This window comes from Stenella coeruleoalba (genome assembly GCF_951394435.1).
Source record: "Stenella coeruleoalba genome assembly, chromosome: 6".
In the NCBI taxonomy this organism is placed as follows: domain Eukaryota; kingdom Metazoa; phylum Chordata; class Mammalia; order Artiodactyla; family Delphinidae; genus Stenella; species Stenella coeruleoalba.
This window is the reverse complement of record NC_137151.1, coordinates 97262243-97283029: the sequence shown is the minus strand read 5'-3', so window position 1 is coordinate 97283029 and position 20787 is coordinate 97262243. Positions and strand designations below refer to the sequence as shown.

General features: G+C 37.6%; 1 protein-coding gene across 2 annotated transcripts in view; it reads right to left on the bottom strand.

The window, feature by feature from the left end:
* The window catches only part of PARD3B (par-3 family cell polarity regulator beta), a 1038680-nt gene that overhangs the window by 641048 nt on the left and 376845 nt on the right, over positions 1 to 20787 (bottom strand). For both annotated transcript variants that reach the window (XM_079924321.1, XM_079924322.1), the window contains exon 3: positions 16481 to 16652. In XM_079924321.1, the coding sequence (XP_079780447.1) occupies positions 16481 to 16652 (172 nt within the window). The remainder of the gene's footprint in view (positions 1 to 16480; positions 16653 to 20787) is intronic.

Here is a 20787-nt window from a genome sequence, read left to right as displayed (position 1 = left end):
CCCCTGGTAACCACTGATCTGTTCTCTGTATCTATGAGTTTGTTTTTATTTTATTTTTTATGTATTTTTTGTTAGATTCCATATGAGTGAAATCATATGGTCTTTGTCTTTCTCCATCCAACTTATTTCACTCAGCATAATATCCTCAGGTATTACGCTACCCATGTTGCCCCACGGATTTCCTTCATTTCATGGCTAACATTCCATCATATGTATGTATAACCTCCCACGTCTTCTTTATCCATTCACCTGTTTGTGAGCACTTAGGCTGTTTCTATATCTTGACTATTGCAAACAATGAGCACAGAGGTGCATGTATCTTTTCAAATTCATGTTTATGTGTTCTTTGGTTAAATACCAGAAGTGGAATAGCTGGGTCACATGGTAGTTCTATTCTCATTTTTTTTTTTTTTTTTGAGGAATCTCCATACTGTTTTCCGTAGTGGCTGCACCAATTTGTAGTCCTACCAACAGTGCCCACATCCTCTCCAACTTTGTCATTCCCTGTCTATTTGATAACAGCCATTCTAACAGTTATGAGGTGACATCTCACTGTGATTTTGATTTGTATTTCCCTGATGAATAGTGATGTTGAACATCTTTTCACATACCCGTTGGCCATCTGTATGTCTTATTTCAAAAAACGTCTATTCAGATCCCCGGCCCATCTTTTAACTGGGTTGTTTTGTTGTTCATATTTTCTAAAAACAATTCAACCATCACAATAATTCAAACAATGCAGAAAGAAATACAATTTTCCTTTCTCCCCTTCACCATAGGGTACAATTTCCCAGAAGCTACTATCTTATATTCTTTTATAACACTTCCATTGTTTACTCTTTTGGTGTCTAACTGCATATATACACGCAGCGTTGATTCCCTGCTGTGAAGGATAAGGACTTTTCGTCGTCTACAATACCCTTCCCTCTTTTCCTCTAAACAATCTTCACTACTTTTACTTCCTCACCCCCTTCAAGTTTTCACTTTGGTGCAACTCTGTTTAACGCCGGATGCACATTCTCACTGAACACCCTCAGCTCTCCTTATTCTGCTTTAGCATTCTTCCAAAACTAGAATCACTTTCTAACATACTATATAAATAATTCATTTATTATGTTTGTCTTCTCCCAGTAGTATGAAAGCTACATGCGAGCAGGAAATTTTTGTATTTTTGTTGTCTTTTACTGCTATATTCCCAGCACCTACAAAAATGCCTGGCATATAGTTAAGTGTCCAATAAATATTTGTCGAATGAATCAATTTTCGATAGCCATTTTTATTTTTAGTATCTACACTTGCCTGCCCCATCAAGTTTAGCCTGAATCTCTCACCATCCCACAGTGGAAGACAAGGATACTAACAGGCCTACACATTCTACAATATTTTGTGGGTTTCTTCTATAGTGTTTATCTGTTTTGGTTGCAACAGGTAAATCAACTGTTGTAAAGCATTCCATTGTCTGAATACACCAGGATTTATTTACCATTTTATCACATGAGCTGTTTTCGTTTGGGGATTGGTAGGAATAGGTATGCTGTGATGTCTTTTGGTGAATATATATGTTCTTTTCTGCTGAGAAATTACCTAGTTTAACTAGAATGAGAATTGCAGAGTACAGGCAGTGTTCAGGTTCAACTTTAGTGGATACTGCTCAACAGTTTTCCAAAAACGTTGAACCAACTTAACCTCGAGTTAGCAGTGTCTGTCTAGTTTACTATACAGCCTCACCAACATTTGATACTGTCTTTCTCATGTTAGTAATTTCTGGTAGGTCTGTAGTGTTCTTGCATTAAAGATTTTTTTAAACCACCTTTTTATTTTGGATTTTCAACTTATAAAAAGTTGTAAAGATCGTGCAGAGAATATCCAGTTTCTATGTTAACGTCTTACATAACTATGATACCTATGTCAAAACTAATAAGTTAGCATTACTGCATGACTGTTAACTAAGCTACAGACTTCATTTGGATTTCACCAATTTTCCCACTAATGTCTTTTTCTGTTCCAGGGTCAATTCAGGACACCACATTTTTTCTAGTCATCAAGTCTCCTCTGGTCTGGGAATTTTTCTCAGCCTTCCTTTGTTGTTCATGACTTTGGCAGTTGTGAAAAGAACTGGTCGAGCATTTTGTTGAAAGCCCCCAATTTAGGCTTGTCCAATGTGTTTCTCAAGATCAGGCTGGAGTTATGGATTTTCGGGAAGGGCAGCACCACAGTGAAATGCTCTGCTCATCACAGTGTATCGGGGACATGACCTCAGCTGACTTCTCCCTGGTGATGGTAATCTTGATTAGCTGGTTCAGGTAGTGTTGGCCAGGTTTTTCTGTACTCTTATTACTTTTCTGTTTCCATATGCTATTTTTGGAAGTGAGTCACCAAGCCCAGCCCACACACAAAGGGGAGTACCTACATGTATTATCTACAGAACTCTTCTGTTAAGAAAGATTTCTTCCTTCCCACCACTACCACCATTAGCTGTTCAATCATTTATTTCTACCACTATAGACTCATGTAAATTTACTTTATATTTTAGGTTATAAGCCAATACTACGCTATTTATTTTGATGTCAAATTTGCAATGCGGTTTTAATGTCCTTTCCGTGAAGATTAATGAAGTTGAACATCTTTTTAATATATTTACTGGCTATTTTGTGAAGTGTCATATTAGAGTTCTTTTCCATTTTTCTGTTGAGTTGTCTGCTTTTCTCTTATTTTGGGGAGTTCTTTATGTACTCTGGGCATGGCCCTCTGTTGGTTATATGTATTACAAATATCTTCTCAGAGTCTATAGCTTTTCTTTCTCACTATTTTAATTGTATCTTTCTATCAACAGAAGTTCTTTGACATAATCCAATTTATCCAAATTATTCCTATGAGTAGGAATAACTTATGCCCGATTTTACAAATAAGCCTAACTCCAAAGCTATGCATATAGTCCCATTTCTTCTATGTTGCCTTCCATAGTTTGTGTATGTTTATTTTATTTTTTGTTTTGGTGTGTTTTTTATTTTTTCTATTTCTTCATCTTTAGATCTACAATCTGTCTAGCATTGATTTTTGTATAAGGTGTGTGGTTGGGATTTTTTTTTTTTCTACAGATACTGAAATGACTTGGCACCATCCCTTCCCCACTGCACAGCAGTATCAAATCTAACATAAAACAAATGGCTGTATCTGTGAAGGTCTGTTGCTGGAAATGTCTATCCTGTGCCATTCATCTGTCCTTGTGCCAAAATCACACTGAATCAACTACTATAATTTTATAAATCTTGATAATTGGTAAGGTAGTCCTCCGGCTTTTTTGTTCTTCTCCAAGACTGTCTAGTCAATTCTATCCTAGTGCCATATTTTGAGTCGTTGTTCCCTTAAATGTCTGGTCAGTGGTGGTTGCCCATTTATATTTCTGAATGAAATACTCAATTGCTTAAGGACAACAAGTAGCTTCAGTTTTTCCTGCCAATACCGGGGTCTTCCCTGAACAAAGTCCTCTGAATTAGGCAGGTGACATGGTAAAGCACATTTGCTGACAGGTATCACTGTAACAAACATGCACAAGAAGCAGGGAGCAAGGCTGTCCACCTCCACCCCAAGCCATCCCTCTGTGCCAAAAGGAGGAAGGGTTTCCTGAGAGCACCCCAAAGTCTGAGCCATCTATTAATCTGCTTCTATTCACTTTCCATTTTTCCCCCTTCTCACTTCCAGTGTTTTTATTACCCTAGCCCCCCCGCTTTATTGTTACTTAAAATGTCATTTCTATAAAAGTTTGGGAAGGAAGAGACACAAAAAAATTATATTCAATGCACTTTTTTGTGAACTGAAAGCCGCTGTGCTTTACTGATTGAGTTAAAAAAGGTAGTTGAATTATAGTCAGCACAACAGAAATATTATTTAAAGGTAGACACTACATTTCAGTGTGTGGTAGACAGAAATATCACCCATGTTATGTCTCAATTTAAAAGAAAAGGATGAGGGAATTATGGCACTGAATTGTGAACACCTTGAAGAAAAAAGTAGATTTTAAGGATTTCTATATTCCAGTAGATGAGTTCTACGCCAAACATATAATCAACTGTTCCTTAATTTTAAAGCATTATTCACCTTATAAAAAGTCACCTCAGAGACACACAGACTAAGTATTTGTGTTGTGTGATCTCCATGTTGCTCCCGGGAGCCACTCCCCAGTTTCTTAAGCCCTGTTCTGGTTCCAGGAGGCTGACTTCCACTCAGTAACTCAGCACATCACACAGACCAGTTTCCCTTTGGCTACCTGTAGGGTTTGGCCATGAGGAAGCAACAGCAGGAAATAAGAGTGTAGGAAGAGATGGGTGTGAGGATGTTTACGCCCATCTCTGCCAGCTCCACCTTTGAACATAGTAACTGGACAAGCTTAGGTCACAGGTTCTGATCCTGTAATTCCTCTCTCCCACATCTGCAGTTCTTACTAGATTGGTAAGAACTGTCTCTCTTTTCAAGCCTGGGCTAGTAAGAGATCTCATTTTTTTCAGAACTTGAGTGCCTCACTTTCATAAATAATCCCATTATTAAATTCTCTTCAATTACATCTTTGAGCATGCCATCTGTTTCCTGCTGGCACCCCAACTCATACAGTATTCTAGACCAGTTGGATGAGGGTAACAACACCAAAAATGTATTCTTATTCCCTTGTGTAAAGGTATTGTCAAATATGAACAGCATGCACTTATCAATTCTAAAAGAAAATCCTTATGAACAATATGCTAAATCAGGGTGAGGACATAAAAGTAAGTACTTGAGTTAAATAAGGATAAAAAGAATCAAAGCAATTACCGTTCTACAAATCTCTAAAAACAAGCGCAAAGGTATTGCAGCAATTAAATTACTCTGATTAATGTCCCTGGGTATTGTTTTGGCTGCAACAAACCATTTTACTATGTATCTTGTAAGCCTGAAGAGAGGAAAAATTCATTTAATGTTGTGGCTTAGAAGAAGGCATAAGATGACCAGAATCTACATTTATGAAAAAGAGAGAATATATTGTTATGGGCTGAAAGTTAAAAATGTGAAAAAGGGAGAAGAAAGGTTAGATCAAAGTATCAATTATATAAACTCAGGGAGATTGTATAATTTTCTTCCAAATGATCAGTAATAAGTACAATGATGAAAACAGCAATAGTGACTAGTACTTATTTACCTCTTATTATATGGCAGGCACTATTCTATTTTATATCTACATACATACGAGGCCTCTCACTGTTGTGGCCTCTCCCGTTTTGGAGCACAGGCTCTGGATGCGCAGGCTCAGCGGGCTCACAGGCGCAGCCGCTCCGCGGCATGTGGGATCTTCCTGGACCGGGGCACGAACCCGTGTCCCCTGCATCGGCAGGTGGACTCTCAACCACTGCACCACCAGGGAAGCCCCATACGAGTGCTTTTGATGCTCACAACAACTCCATTTGATCATTACTAATATTATCCATTTTACAGATGAGAAAACTGAGGCAAGGTGATATTAAATACTTGCCTATGATCACCCAGCTTGTAAAGGACAGAGTTGTATCTGACTTGTGCAGTCTTGCTCCATGACTTGGTACTCTTAATTTCTATACTATACTGTTATAAAGTAAATATGTAATATATAATGTATATCCTTCTCCGTCCCTTGCTTTTTTTTTCTGGAAATAATGCATTGCCCTCTTGCTTCTTTAAGATATTAAGTCAAATATATTCAGGTTACATTTTGGATACAGAGAAAACAACTAATTTTTAAGAAGATATGAATTACAGACAAGAATTCTGCTTAACCTCACATAACTTTTCACCTTAAAAAGACAGAATATTATATCAAATTGATGACAACTACCCAACAAATGCTAAAACACTATCTTTCAAAACAGGGCATTAAGAAGGCAGTTGAGGAAGGTCTTTTAAAGAAAATTAATTTTTGAGTAAGTTTTCAAAAAGGTCTGAAAAGGGAAAAAACCCCACAAAACTCATTCTGTAAACTTCTTTAAGGAAATCTTCCAACATGGTCAAAATGCTCCTTCTCAGTGCAGCCCACAGTGTAGAAGAATTCACATGACAATCATGTTTAGACAATCCAAGCAGTCACCTGGAGAATGGTATTGTGAGTCAGAAGAACAGAGGGACTGAAAATAGCACTTGCTTAAACTTTCTGTATAGTGTACATAAATTAGGCTGAGGTATAGCCTATAGATTTGGAGAAGAAAAGATCACTGTTGGGGTCTAATCGGTAATTTATATGGTCCTCAGTGAAAAAGAAAGGGTGGGTCAGTGAACTCTACCTCCTGGCTAGAGCATATCTAATTCTTCTGAACAGTGCATTAGCTCAACTCACCAGGGAAGAAGTCTGGTCTCCAACTTCACTACCTAGGATTAAATGAGTACATTTGACGAGAGCATCTTTGGTGAAAAGGCTAGACAGATGAATGGATAGATAAATAAATATTCATCCATCAACCCATTAGGTCCTTGGAGACCTCACTTGGGCAGCTCAGGATGTTGGTGGTAGTGGAAAGACTAGGGATCCTAGTTATTTCTGGTCACCTAATAGGAGATAAAACTAGCACTGCCCAAAATAGAGTCAATAAAAACTGTAGCAACACAAACTGGAACTATTTCCATGAGCCTCTCTATCAACCAAAGACCCAAAGACAATTAACCAGGCGATAAGGAGATGTCCCACATGACAAATGGCACACACAGAAGCTTTTGTGCACGTCTAAATTTATTTACGTGGTAAGATCTTTCTTTAACTGTAAGGGTTTCTAACTGCATGCTCTGTATTATTATAACAACAGTTGTAAATTATAAAAATGGAAACCTAACCAAGTTAAGAGACTCACTTAGCAATTTATCTTAAGTCAACTAGATTGTAAGCTGCTTGAGAATGAGTTCATGACTTGTATTATTTTATATTACTCTGGTAGCCTAGCTAATACTTTTCATCTATTGGGCCAGTAATAAATAACTCTTGAGTAACTGAAGTCAGTGATAGTCACACCACCGGAGCACTGGCTCCGACAGACTGATCGGACAGACTGATTTCCACTGCTATATTCTTAAGCACAATCATCTGAAAAGAGCAGATGCCAGCTGTGCAAATGCTGAACTCTCTGCCATAAGGGCAGTTAACTGTAACATCAGACTAAAGTCATGAGGTCAAAGGACATTACTCCTGAACTGTGACTAAAATAAGAACTTTGCCTCATGCTTTCAGATCTCCGGGACCGAAAGTCTATTTGTTTTAAAAACACAAGGAGAGTTTAATTGATCATCACAATTATGCAGAACCAGATGACACAAAGCCATTCAGCTTGCTGTTATCCATGCCATTTTTCAGAACATATAGTGCAAAAGGATATGGAAACGCCATTCTTATCAACAGTTTCAAGAAACATGACATTGAAGTAATGGTTTCTTTAGTCAATATTATCTTAAAACACCAAATACTAGTGTTATGGTTTTAAATAGGTTGTGGTAAGGCAAAATCCCTACTCCCACTTATTTTCCTTGATCATGGCATATTCCATACACATGCATTAAGTAATCACAGTCAAGTCTTCCATATAAACAAAAAGAAAATAAGCAAGATGTACCACATAATTTCCTGTACTTCAATTTTACGCACAGAAAAGAAATATATAAAGCCCCAAATTTCTTCCATCTGTAAAGGAGTTTCAGGAATTTAACAAAGAGTCATATTTATACTAAAAAGTAATCAGAACTTTTCTGGTATTTTTAAAAGGTCGCCTGTATGTTCTGATAGCTATCAAGATTTTCTCATTAAGCCTACGAACAAACAAAATGAATATCATTTTGTATGTACCATACGATGGATGCATTGTTTCAATGATAAATTGACAGGGTGTGGCACTGATATCTGGGAGGCTGTCTTATTTTATCCGGTAAACATTAAAAAAAGGGTAAACACGAGAGAGAGCTTTTCTTAAGGCAATTGCTAAGCAAAGGCTGCCACCTTTCCTTATCACCTTGGGATGTGAGAATGAACAGATCAAGCTGTTTCGGTATTTTTTCACTTTCATTGGGCCAAATCAAGATCTTAGTAAAATTTCAACATGGGTAGAGAGCAAGGAAATAACCCAATGTGTGTATATGGGGTCGTAATTCATCACATGGCTTTATCAGATAAAGCAAATGAGAAAATCCTGAGCCAGTCATAAAAGCATGTCCAACTCTGAGTGACTTGTCCTTAAGATGGATCTTCTGTAAATAATTAAATTAGTGGATTTTTTTTTTTTGCCCTGCCCATCTGGGCGGAAAGAGAAAAAAAAAAAAAGAACAAATCCATGTGTGCGCATACACACACAGACACACACACACAAAGAAAAAGTCCTAAAGGCTTAACCTTACATTTAACTTGTTAGTGCAAAAGAGGTATTACCATATTTTGAATTGTTAGCAAGATTCTTGAACTTCAAATTGCAAAAGAAAATCAGCATGTTTATTATAAATAATTTGTTTAGGTGTCATTAGAAATTTATGAGAAATATAATCTATTTTATGGCTACAAAGATTTATATTTATAAAAATTTGAATATTAAGAAAAATTTAATACAGATAAATAATTTGAAAGTATTCTGTAACAGACATGTAAAACCCAACTAGGTTCTAAAAAGCAGCAGTTGTATTTAGAGAATGAGGGCCATTCTACCTGGCCCTGTTGACTGCCTCAGAGAACCTGAATAGCAGAGAGTTGGGAAGTGGTTACAAGAAAGGCCAATGGGAGTTGTAATGATGGGTGGGGAAGGGAGGAAGGAAAGACTATGTGTGTGTATGTTGGGTAGGGGAGAGGAGGATGACAGTTTCTTCTATTAAAAGGGCAAACCAAAAATTATCAGTGGTCCAGGGAACTACAAGGAGGTGAGTATGACAGCGTGGCTGAAAATGTTTTTACTAGCGAGGGACTAGGCCTCTGCAAAGAGAGCTTCACTGGGCTTACTATTAAAAGCAATCTGCAAAAGAGGCTTGAAAACCCAGGGGTCTAATATCAAGTGAGCAGTAGGAAGGTGACCTTTCATTCCGTTTGTTTATGAGAGGATTTGCAGACTGTCTCAGTGTGGGTCCAGCATCAGCAAGAGGCCAAAGGGGGCTGGTGAACTCAATGGGGTTTTTTTTGGTTTGTTTTTTGAGGTCGTATCATCAACTTAGAAAATACAGCTGGAAAAGAACAAGAAGGAAAGCTTGGTTTTCATACACTGTCTTACATTTTTGGGGTAAATGGCTAAATGCAAATTTCCTTTAATAGTTTTTATTAGAGTACAGCCAACTTAGTACCAATTTAGGTACTGAATTTAGCCATTAATATAGTACACACAATTTTTAAAAAAGAGACAAAAGGAAAACTGAGCAGGTGTAAAAAAGAATTGAATTAAGATTAAAATGCAAAGATAAACTGGATAGGAAATAGAAAAATGAAAATAGTTCTGTTAGGATGATGTTAATTTTTTATTTTTCCTTGCTTAACATTTGATAACTTAATAAATATCACTGAAAAGACCCTTATAAGAATATAGAATATCTTCAAGAAAAACTCATCATGCTATTTTTACAAAATGTTATCTGAACTGATTGCTTGTCTATGAAGTGTGTTTATGCTGACCATTCATCTGCAATTACTCGGGACGCAATCCCGGGTATATTGAAAGCGTCATATTTGAACTATCATTCACATTTGTACTTCACTAACACAAACACAAATTATTCCTGTGTAGTAATTACCTTTTAATATTTGTTAGGAGTTGCTTGTCTTTAGATATTCATTTTATTCTTTCATTTAATCAAGTACCTCAGGCCCTTTTCCAGAGTATTAATTTTTTAAAAAAATATTCGATGTATAACCTGACTTTCCCTGTACCACCTCCCTCCCCAGCAACTTTTCATCTACTCTGAAAACAAACTAAAATAAAACCCAAAACAATAGCAAAAGAATAATGGTGCCAGAAATGGGTTAGAACACTGTGACCCCTTTAGTCCTGATTTAGTTACCGTCATACCAGAAAAGCATGCACACACTTTATAGACTACGTGGCTATGACTGATCGACGATAGCCTGGCAAGGTTACCATAGCTAATTACAACATCATTCATCTAAGCCTACATGGGAGAAAATACCAGGCTCCCAAGGAAGACAAAAGAAGAGAAAGGAAAACGATTCTATAGCTGTTAACTTTTGAATAATCAGACTCAATAGGAAACAAATAGGATGAAACTCTGACCGAATGATGACTTATGGATTCATCCAAGCAAATGACCTCAGTTCCCTGGTCATTTCAACTTGGGGTTTCACTGCCCACAGCAGAGAGCTTCCAGTAACAAGGAACCCTCACAGGCTTGGGTGCTTTGTAGTCAGAATTCAAAGGCTCTGCCAGAAGCCTGGCCCAGCCCTGAGCTTTCGTTCTGCTATGTGTGTGGTGTGACCGTGTTTGTCTAGGATCAGATGCCAATACTTAAACTCACATTATGGGCACAGCAGCTACTTACACACTGAAGCTAATTAAAGGAATAAACTTCCCCCTGCTTTATTTTCTTCCCAAAGATCAGCGCCATAAAGGGATTTGGTTTCTTTAAAAATTCAGACAAACGATCCCACATGTTTCCCTTATTCAGTAAATTAGTCAAAATCAGATAGAAAATGGTCACAATTTCCAACACTAATCTATGGCTATACCATATGATCTGGGAACTACTGAAAATAAAGAGAGGAGAACTCAATGTTTTGAAAATAATTATATTATAACAAACATACAATCATAATTTTCCTTTCAGTTTTGAAGAAGCACAAACACACATGGAAACAATAAAGCATCTGAGGCACCTTTCGGCTTTCAAGTCTCAAAAACAAGAATCATTTTCAAACAGAAAGTATCTCATCTTCAAAGTTTAACACACAAGAGGAGAATAAAGCTAATACCATTTCAACTCCAAACTTTAATCAGATTGCTTTATATCTGGGTAATATAGATCACAAGAGTGGCAACAACGAAGCTGAAAGTACTTTTTATCCTGATACACTGTTTAAATTGCATTGCTTAAATAATTATAACTAAAGACATATTTTCCCGTGGAACCTTAACCCAAAATAGCAAATTTCAGTCAAGAATACTGAGGAAAAATTACCAAAAGTTTCAAAATAAAACTACGAATTAACTGGGGCCATAGGATGGAAATTGACAGGGGCATGGAGTCAGATTCAAATTCAGCTTGGAATTAATGAAATTCTCCTGAGACAATCATAGCCCATTAGAGCAAGAAAGGCCTATAGTATCGATGAGAAAACTATGGCCCAGGGAGATATGGCAGTGGCTCATAAGGAAGTAACCTGTATAATCTCAGTTAAGAATATTCACTCTATAGAATGCTAAATGTGTCCTGATTTATTCTTTGGTTGGAAAAATGTGATAGCTATAGGTTAAATGACTTGTCTGGATACACAGCTAGATCAAATACTGTAGGGTCTGGGACTGGCTCCATATCATTGGTTCTCAAGGGACAAGGATTGGGTCAACCTTGGACTACAGCCTCATGAAGTATTTTGGGGAACAGCAGAAGGTCAGTTACCACTGATCATAAAGGCAGCATAAGGATTAGCTGGAGAAAGGCTAAAGGACTCTCATTCTTCCAAACATCAAACTAATCGTCCTCACTAATTTGTCTTATTTACCGAAGGCTCTACATGAAGATACTTGAAATGTCAAAAAGGACAACAGTATCCACAATATGGGAGAAAAATTACCAGGTATCCCAAATATTAGCATGTTTGTTTCAGTGCAATTTTTCCCCAAACATACACACATGCGTGTAAGTGCATGTGTGTGCATACACATGGGATGAAGAAATAGAAGCAAATTCATTTCTGACACAGAAGGATTTAAAAGAAATTTTCTCCATATTAATTTTCTGGTACTTCCTTATTAGCTTTTTATTTACAACTATTCATAGTATATATTCATTAATTTACACTCTATCTCATTCCAAAAGGATATAAGGTGTTATTTTACCCCATATAGTATTAAAAGGTACAGATAATTGAAACCTACAATTCATCCAAAAGATGTCATGTAGCTGAAAGCCAAGAAATGCAGGTTCCAATTCTACTCCTTTAACCAACTAGTTATTTGACATCACAGCACACACTGAGTCTAAGCTTTCACTTGGTCACTTGTAAAATAATGTTAATTGTCTAGAAAATTGCTCTTATGAAATTCTATGGAATTGTCTATTAACAGATCAGCTTTTCACAGAAATTATTCTAAGAGGTGTAACAATTCTTTTGAGTGAAGGTAGGTTTCTTTGCTGTAGGATTTAGGATTAGTATTAGGATTCTCTATTGCCTACTCAACAGCCTTCTGCATCCCTTTCTTCCCTGCTAGTATAACCAATCTTATGTGTACAAAGAGTGAGTGTGAATGTATTAAAATAGCATCTACAATTTAAGTGTTCAATAAATGTTATTAATTAACTAGAATCAAATATTTGTTGAAATCCCAAAACGTGTTAGGAAGTACCATAGGGCTCCTCAAAGGAGACCTGGAAAACTCCTGAGCTAGGTGATTTTAAAGTCTAAATGGGCTCTGTGAATATGATTCTTTGCTATTCTACCTGGTGTTTGTTCTACCCTGTCTCTTCTCTTAAATAGACTCTTAGGTTAGCAATCTCTAGTCTACACAGTAATATGTACTGGCCAACTAAAGAAACATTATAATCTTGAAGTGTTAGAATGATTTGCTAGTTAGGGCTGAGTCAGGGCTTAGTCGTTTAGCATTACATTAGAAAATCCATTACAAAATAAATGGTAGGAAATAATTTAGATGAAGTTGGAATTATGTGTTTGCCCAGTTGATTTAAAATTCGTCTTGCAAATGTAAAAATATATATACCCCATTAGCTTACAGGGTGCAAAACTATGAATCCCTTTTGGTCAGTAGAAAATTTCTTCATCTTTGTATCCCTTCATTGTTGAAGAATTAAGAAATGCATTTATGGTACACTTACTGTACTATCTTAAAGATTTGGACAAGGTTTCACAAATAAAGGCATATTTGAGCTGGAGTTTAAAAGGTGCATACAATTTCACCAAGTAGAAAAGAGGCAAAGGGGTGAGCCAGGTGAAGGGAACACTAACTACAGAGACACAAAGGTTTGAAAGAAAGTAGCAAATTTAGGGAATGCCAAGTGGCTTGTGGTAGCTGCAGGTTAAGGTGATTGTAGAAGAGTGGCTAGTAATAAAAGTGGGCAGACAAGAAGGGGATAGATCATGAAGAGCCCCTGAATACGAGCTTCCTGCATATTCTGTGTATAAGTGTTTCAACTTGGAAGATAAAGAAAAGAGGTGGGCCCAACCGCTATCTGCATGTATGGAGGGGGGCGGGAAGGCTGTCAGTTTTTAACAGGATACTGATGATGACTAACTTGTGCTGGAGAAAGATACAAAAATTATACTGAATGTTGAGTGCATTTTTATTTCAGTATCAGTAAAACCTACATTTTTGGTGATTAACATGACCTAATAGTAAGAACATCTAGATTCCCAATATCTGTTAAATGGTAACAGATTATCTTAAGTAAGATAAGCATGCAAACCGATTATGGTTAAATTCCCCATCGTCTTGGATGGATCTCAAGAGCGAGAGAACCAGGGAGAATCAGCCCCGCGTGTGTTGTACCAGCCTGGGCTAATGAGTCCCATGAGAAGTAGAACCAGTTCCAGTGGCCTCTGAGAGCTGAGTGGGGAGCAGAGAGGATGGGCTGGGGCTTTGGGGCTTGGCATTTTATATGCCCCCTGTGGTGAAGAATCGCTGACACACACATGCTACTCCTCCTCTGACTACCCCCTCCCATTCTTTGTCTAAAGAAGGTCTCAGGGTGGGCCTGGCAGCACAACCAGGTCACCTCCCAGAAGAGCCATTCATGGATACTGCGTCTGCTGCCAAGCATATCCCTCCATCCCTACGAGCCCAAGCCATGACCACACCCTGCCTTGAGGGCAATGAAAGGAAAACAGAATGGGCAGATACCAAAGCTGGTGGCTTTGCTTCTGTCTTTAATTCCTCTATCTGAGAAACTCAATAAATACTTTTTTCTTTGCTTTTAAAGTTCCAGAAATGTAAAGTACTGAGTCTGATAGAACCATGAGAGTAGATAAGGGATGATTTCTTCATCCTTCATCCCTGCCCAAATACCTCCATCTAATTCTGAGGAACTGTCTGCATCAGCTTGCTAATGAGTTTGGACATGGTTTTCCTAGCGGTGGGAAGCCACTGGAAGTTGTTGAGCAGGGCAGTTATATAATCAGCTTTGTGATTTAGAAAGGTAGGTCTGGCAGAAGCAGAGATTCGGGAAAGCCGGCCCTGCAAAGAAGGTCAGTTTGAGGCCTCTGTAGTAGTCTGATTGATGGGAAAGCTCCGGCCTGCTTCAATGGTCATGGAACATGAAGGCTGAAGAAACTGTGGATGATGAGAAGAAAAGGAAGGAAAAGGATATAATGCCACGGTTTTAGACTGAATGGCTGGAAGGCAACACTGACCACCAAATAGTGAAGGCTGGCCAATCTCACCATTTCATCTGTGACACTAGGTGAAATGGGATTTGAAGCCAAGGAGTTAAGCATTTTCAGAATATTAATATTCAGAATATGAATATGTGATACATATTCACAAAATGACTCTCAGGAAAATGATATCACTGTCTTATTTTACAAAGAGCATATGAAAGACAGCACAGAAAAATTGTTCCTGACACTGGAGCTAGCAAGGGTTCAAATCATAAATTTGCCACCTAACAGCTATGTGACTTTGGAGGAGCTATTTAACTACTCTAGGCCTGTTTCCTCATCTCTTAAATTAGGGAGATAATAGAACCCAACTAAGTATCACGAGGCATAAATGAATTGTTAGGAGTACAGGATTTAGAATACGCGGTGCACTGCCTTGAGTTCTGTGCCTCGCATATAGTCACCACTGAATAAATATTATTTCCTATCTGTGTCTGACCCGAAATCAGTATTGAAGAAGCAGAAAAGTCCACCTTCAAAGATGGGGAACCTCAGCTTACTTTTCTTCCTATGCTGAACGTTATATTGCTCAGATGGTTCAACAAAAGCTGAAAAAGCCAAAGAAAAACATTTTTCCCTGAGAAAGCTCATAAGAGAAAGGTGAAAAAACAAATTCCCAGGCACAGGGGTACTCTGAGGTTCAGCCTTTTGAAGACCACAGTGCTTGCTTATAAATAGAATATTAAAACAAGCAATTTTCTCCTTTCGTCTTCCCTTATTGCCTAATTTTCCTCCCATACTATTTGCATAATGGATAAAAGGCATCCATTATGCAAATGAATGATAGGGCTGTGAGGTTGCTGAAGCCACAAACTTCACTCCAGATGAGGAGAAGCTGCCACAAAGCCCTCCAATGACCGAGTTCCAGCAGAACTGCTCTGCTGGCTTGGTTTCCAAACGATAGAGAAAAATTATGAAGACGATGGGCCATTTAATTTCCACTTGGTTTATTTTAAAAGGGGCACTGTAGATGCTTTCCAGAAAACTAGTACAAAATAAAAATATTCAGTATTGTGGCATGTAAAATAAACTGTATAATGTATTTTGTTTCAAATGGCAAAAATTATACTATGTAAAATTTTTACAATTTTAAGCATATGTTTCCCTTTGCAAAATGGAAAAAAAACCTCTGTTCTAGCCTGAGAATTAACCTATAACCGGTGCTTAGAGCTGTCTCAAAATGTATGCATACATTCAACGGGAATAAAAAATGGTTTTAAGTACCAAAATATTAGTGGATTTTCAAAACTTTATGCTGTTAAACTGACCTAAAATTATCTTTAAGAGTTATCACCAATAACTGACATTATTTATCTTGGAGACATAAATTCACTAAAACTTTAGAAGAATGTTTATTTTCTCTTTCTACCAATACCTTCAAAACAAATATAACAAAAGGCAATTCTGAGCAAAATCACCAGGTTGGAATAAATCAGTAGGACAGAATTAGAAACTAACTTCAAAATGTTTTCCCCAAACTCTGAGTTATACAACTTGTGGAGAAGAAAAAGGTGGCTAAAACGGAAAGTGACCTTTTATTTCTAGCCTGGATTCCTTGATAACCCTTAGCTTTTTCCAAGTGACTTTTTTCAGGGACTTTTTAAAAAATTTAAGCAGTCCTCATATGCTACGGATGAAGCTCATCATTTACAGTCCAACTCCTCCCCAGTAACTTCAAGGATATGCAATTCAGATTCACTTGCAATTCAAGAAAAACACTGCATCTATTGCCTGAGCATCAGCAGCTGCAAAGATCTACATAAAAAAAATAATGTAGAGAAAGACAAACCAGGTTTATGTTTTTAAAGGCAAACACTAACAGGGTAAGTCATAAAGTAGAAGAAACTCATAGCCAGCAAGATGAGGTATTTCAACCAGGTGAAAAGCATACCACTAAAATAATACACCTACCTAATTTCAGAGCAGAAGGGGTTACTTCAATTTCCCCACCAACTGGTTTAAACGCAGCCAGTTGGGCAGCCACTTCCGTCTCAAAAGCATCTGGGCTCTGCCGGCCTGCGGGGTTTCCACTGGGGCTCTCGATCTTGTGGAGTGGTTCTTGTTCGTCAAACACAGCAATCAGCTACAAACAAATCCAACAGCACTAATTACTTTGTAGAACGTGCATATCACATCGACCCTGTATCTAGCTGATTGTGATCTTTATTTGGTTTTGAAAAAAAATGACCTCTTAAAACTGAAAACTTTAATATTATTGTAGCACAACTCTTAATTCAATATTATGCCTAAAAGTGCCATGGCCAAGAAATAATTAATGGTTTGTTTGTATATTCCTGAAATAGAGATCCAATTCTGGCTAACCCTCCGGAAGGAATGAAATGGCCGTCACCTCCCCTCACCACCTTTTCTCATATGCCTAAAAGGACTTCAGTATCTCTTTCATTCAAGAGTGCTGCCAGACATGAAAGTTGAATATGCAGGATCTGAACAACAGACTTACATGGTAGAAGAGGACATTCCAGTTTTAGAGAGGTAAAGACGATAAAATTCCTAACTGTAACTGCCTTTCAGACACAATCATAATAAGTAGAACCGTACATACATGTGTATATTTACACACAATCTGTGTTTATCTTGTACACATAGATATCCCATTTGTATTCATGCCTGCAATTTCGTTATGTTCCTTCATAACTAACTCCATGTTGATTGGTTTAAGTCCAAAGACTTAAACCAATTTGTATTGGTTTAAGTTTGTATTTGTATTCATGCCTGCAATTTCGTTATGTTCCTTCATAACTAACTCCATGTTGATTGGTTTAAGTCCAAAGACACTAAACCTCAGAACTTTTAATTATTGCCATCTTCATCTCAATTTTATTTCATATGAGAACTATGCTTCTCGTCATTAATATAAAAACGTTTAACTGTCCATCTCCAAGTCATTTTTCTTAAAATAGGGGCAACATATAATAAAATAATCAAGTAATTGGGCAAACACTGCTGTATAAGTGGCAGACGCAGCCATTGGCGTTTCTGGCCAGCAGACAGCATCACGATAGGAACTTCCAATGGCTCTCATCAGCTGATGTGGAAATGTCCAAGTATGAGTGCAGTAGGCAGCTCAGGGATGTTACTGTCAATCCAATAAAGTGCAGTGAGTGCAAATTTAGAAAACTGCTAGTAGATTTTCAGAAATTTCCATTCATTAAATAAAACAAACCTACTTATCATTCAAACATTTATTTAGGAAAGGCATTCAAAGCCCCATTCTTAGGGGAACCTTGTTGGCAGTAGTATTAATAACACCAGTGCAGGGTTAACCAATCAAAACATCATAAATTCCAAGTTCAGTCTTTCAAAAGAAATGAATACAATTAGGGATATGCAAATTGGCTATTCAAAAATAACCTTCATAATTGACTACTCATTTCCAGTATGGAGACTTCTTTAATTGGAAAATCCAACAATCCTCTCACCACGGAAAGAAATGCTACTCCCAAGGTATTATTTTTAATTCTTGAAATTGAGCACATACATTTTCTATTTTTAATTGGTAGCACTGATGAACCGATTTGAGATGACTTAAATGGATTAATAATGAAAGATTATTCTAGTATAAAAATAATCAGGAGAACTATATCTTTCTAATCATCTGGCCAAAATGAAGAGTTTAACACTTTAAATCCTGAAAAGGAAAACAAAATCAACTTTTAAAATGTGATAGAAGTGTTATTTTCATCACTATTCCTGTGACATAATTTCAATTTTACATATTGGTGAATTCTAACACATACTTGTAACATTTATTTTAATATACTAATCAACAAGGCAAAGTGGCTTATTATACTGGTACTACACACAGTTTTGTGTAAGATTTCCCTCTTGCTACATCCTTAAATCTTAGTAGATCCTACGTGCCTGAAATAATGGCAAAAAGAAAAAAAGGATATCACTCAGAAGTATAGTACAAAAGCTTAAACTTGATAGCTCACAAATAAATCATTATCTATGGCTCTTACTTAACCTTCTCTCCTTAAAATACTTCACTGTTTTCCATACTACTATTATATTCACACAAGGTCAGAGCATATGCAGTAACAATGTTATACCTATTTATCTAATGGGAACACAGGGTAGTCCGAGAGTTTGTTTCCCAAAGTGACAGACTAAACAGTAATCTGTACTAGAATCTAGTCCAATCCAGGGATTCAGACCATACTGTATTTTCCCAAAAAAGCACTGTGAAAAGAGAGGCTACATTATGGAATGTTTACAGCTTGTCCAGGAGGATGTTATGCCCTAAAGAAATGTGTATTCTGCTCTTTGGAGATACAGGCAAATACATGACTTTCTCAAAGATGACAGTGAGACCTGGAGGCTCCCCAAATCTCATCATCTCTTTGATTAATTAATTGCCTAGTCTGTCTCTCAATCTCATGATTGACAGGAATTATCTCCACAGAGCCTACTCTGGATGTCTGGATGAATGGATGGAATAAAGTCTCTACTCCTGGAAAGAAGAGAATCAGCTCCTGAATCTGTGGCACCCAGACAAAGGCACTGGTACCACAAGTGCTGGCTGATAAGAGACTCTTCATCCAGTCTTCATCTCAACATCTACAGTATATCCAGACTTACACTTGCGTCAACACTGATAATTAATTTAAACCCTATGCTGTAGGTCTCTGTTAGCTGGATTACTTGATTCATCAAGAACACCTACATTCCTGGTGACACAGTTCCTGGTGGAGAGTGTTACAGAGATATGTAATTAACATAAACCACTGTTCTAATCCCTCAACAGAAGGCAGACTGATTTCCAAAGTGTCCAGTGTATGAAAATGGCCTTACTCCACCTTTAAACCCATTCAAAATTACCTTTCCCACAGCGATGAGCTGAACATTTAAAAAAAAAAAAAAAAGAGTTATATCTTTATAAAAAATTTTCTGTTAAGGTTCCATTTAAACTAAACTTCTGTGGCATGTGGGAGATTTTCCACTGACACCTTAGGGACTGCAGTAACCTCAACTTTATGCAAAAGGCAAACAGGCAATATTTGATTTGGACGCCTTCCTCTTCTGCTGTCCTATCCATCTTCTGGTGCCCCTTCTGTTCTCCTTATGTGTTGCCAGTATTTTCATGTCACTCAGTACAGCAGTGATATTTTCATAAGACCACATGATCCAAAATGATCTGTTCAAACAGACTTTACTTCCAATCAAAACTCCCATCCCCACAGATCTCTATCAGCATTTAGGCATCTAATCCCCAGATACACACAGGTAGGTCAGTTTACAAATATGCTATTCACCTGCTCGTCAAAAAACCAAAACCAAAAACAAATCAACCTTCTCAAGACTCACCCCTACTGAAACCACCCCATTTCCCACCTTCCATCTAAAGCCAAATTTGAAAGCTCTCCATAGAACAGTTTCCAATCTCCGTCCTCCTATTCTTTCCTGAGGCCCCTCTAGCCAGGCTCTCACCCCTCTCTTCCACTGAAACCGCTCTTATCAAGACCAAAAACAGTCTCCACGGTGCTAAATTCAAAGTCGCGTCTCTGGCTTGATTTTAGGGCACAGTTGATCACTGCTTCCTCCTTAAATGGTTTTCTTCACTTACCTTCCAGAACACCACGTTCTCTCAGTTTTGTCCTCAAATCCCTGGCCCCTCCATTAAGTTTCCTTTCACTTATCTCTAAAAACGTTAAAGTGAATACCTCTAAATTTGTGTTGTGATTGAATTTGTCTCATGGCAAAGATATAAGTATATGCTGATAAATTCCATACTTCAATCTCCAACCCAGAGCTTCTTCCTGAAATCCAGGCTCATATGGTCAATTGCCTATCCTATCATGTCAGCAACTGAAAAACTGATCTTCCAAAGCTCTTTCCATAAGCTTTTTACATCCCTAATTAATGGCAATCCATCCTTCTAGTTGCTCAGGCCAAAAGACTTATAGTAATCCTCAATCCCTCTTTCCTTCCCTTTCTCCCCTTCTCTCATACACCGCACACACATCTAATTGGTCAATAAATGTCAAAATATAACCAGGGCTTGACCACTTCTTACCCCCTCCACTGTCACCTCTTTGGACCCAGCTCCTATAGCCTCTCCCATGGGTTACTGCAAGGGCTCTGTGATTGGACTCCTTGTTTCCACCCAGGCTCCCTTTCAATCCACTTTCAACACAACAGCCAGTGTGATCTTGCTGAAACCTAAGGCGGATCGCATCTCTCCTCTGATCAGAACC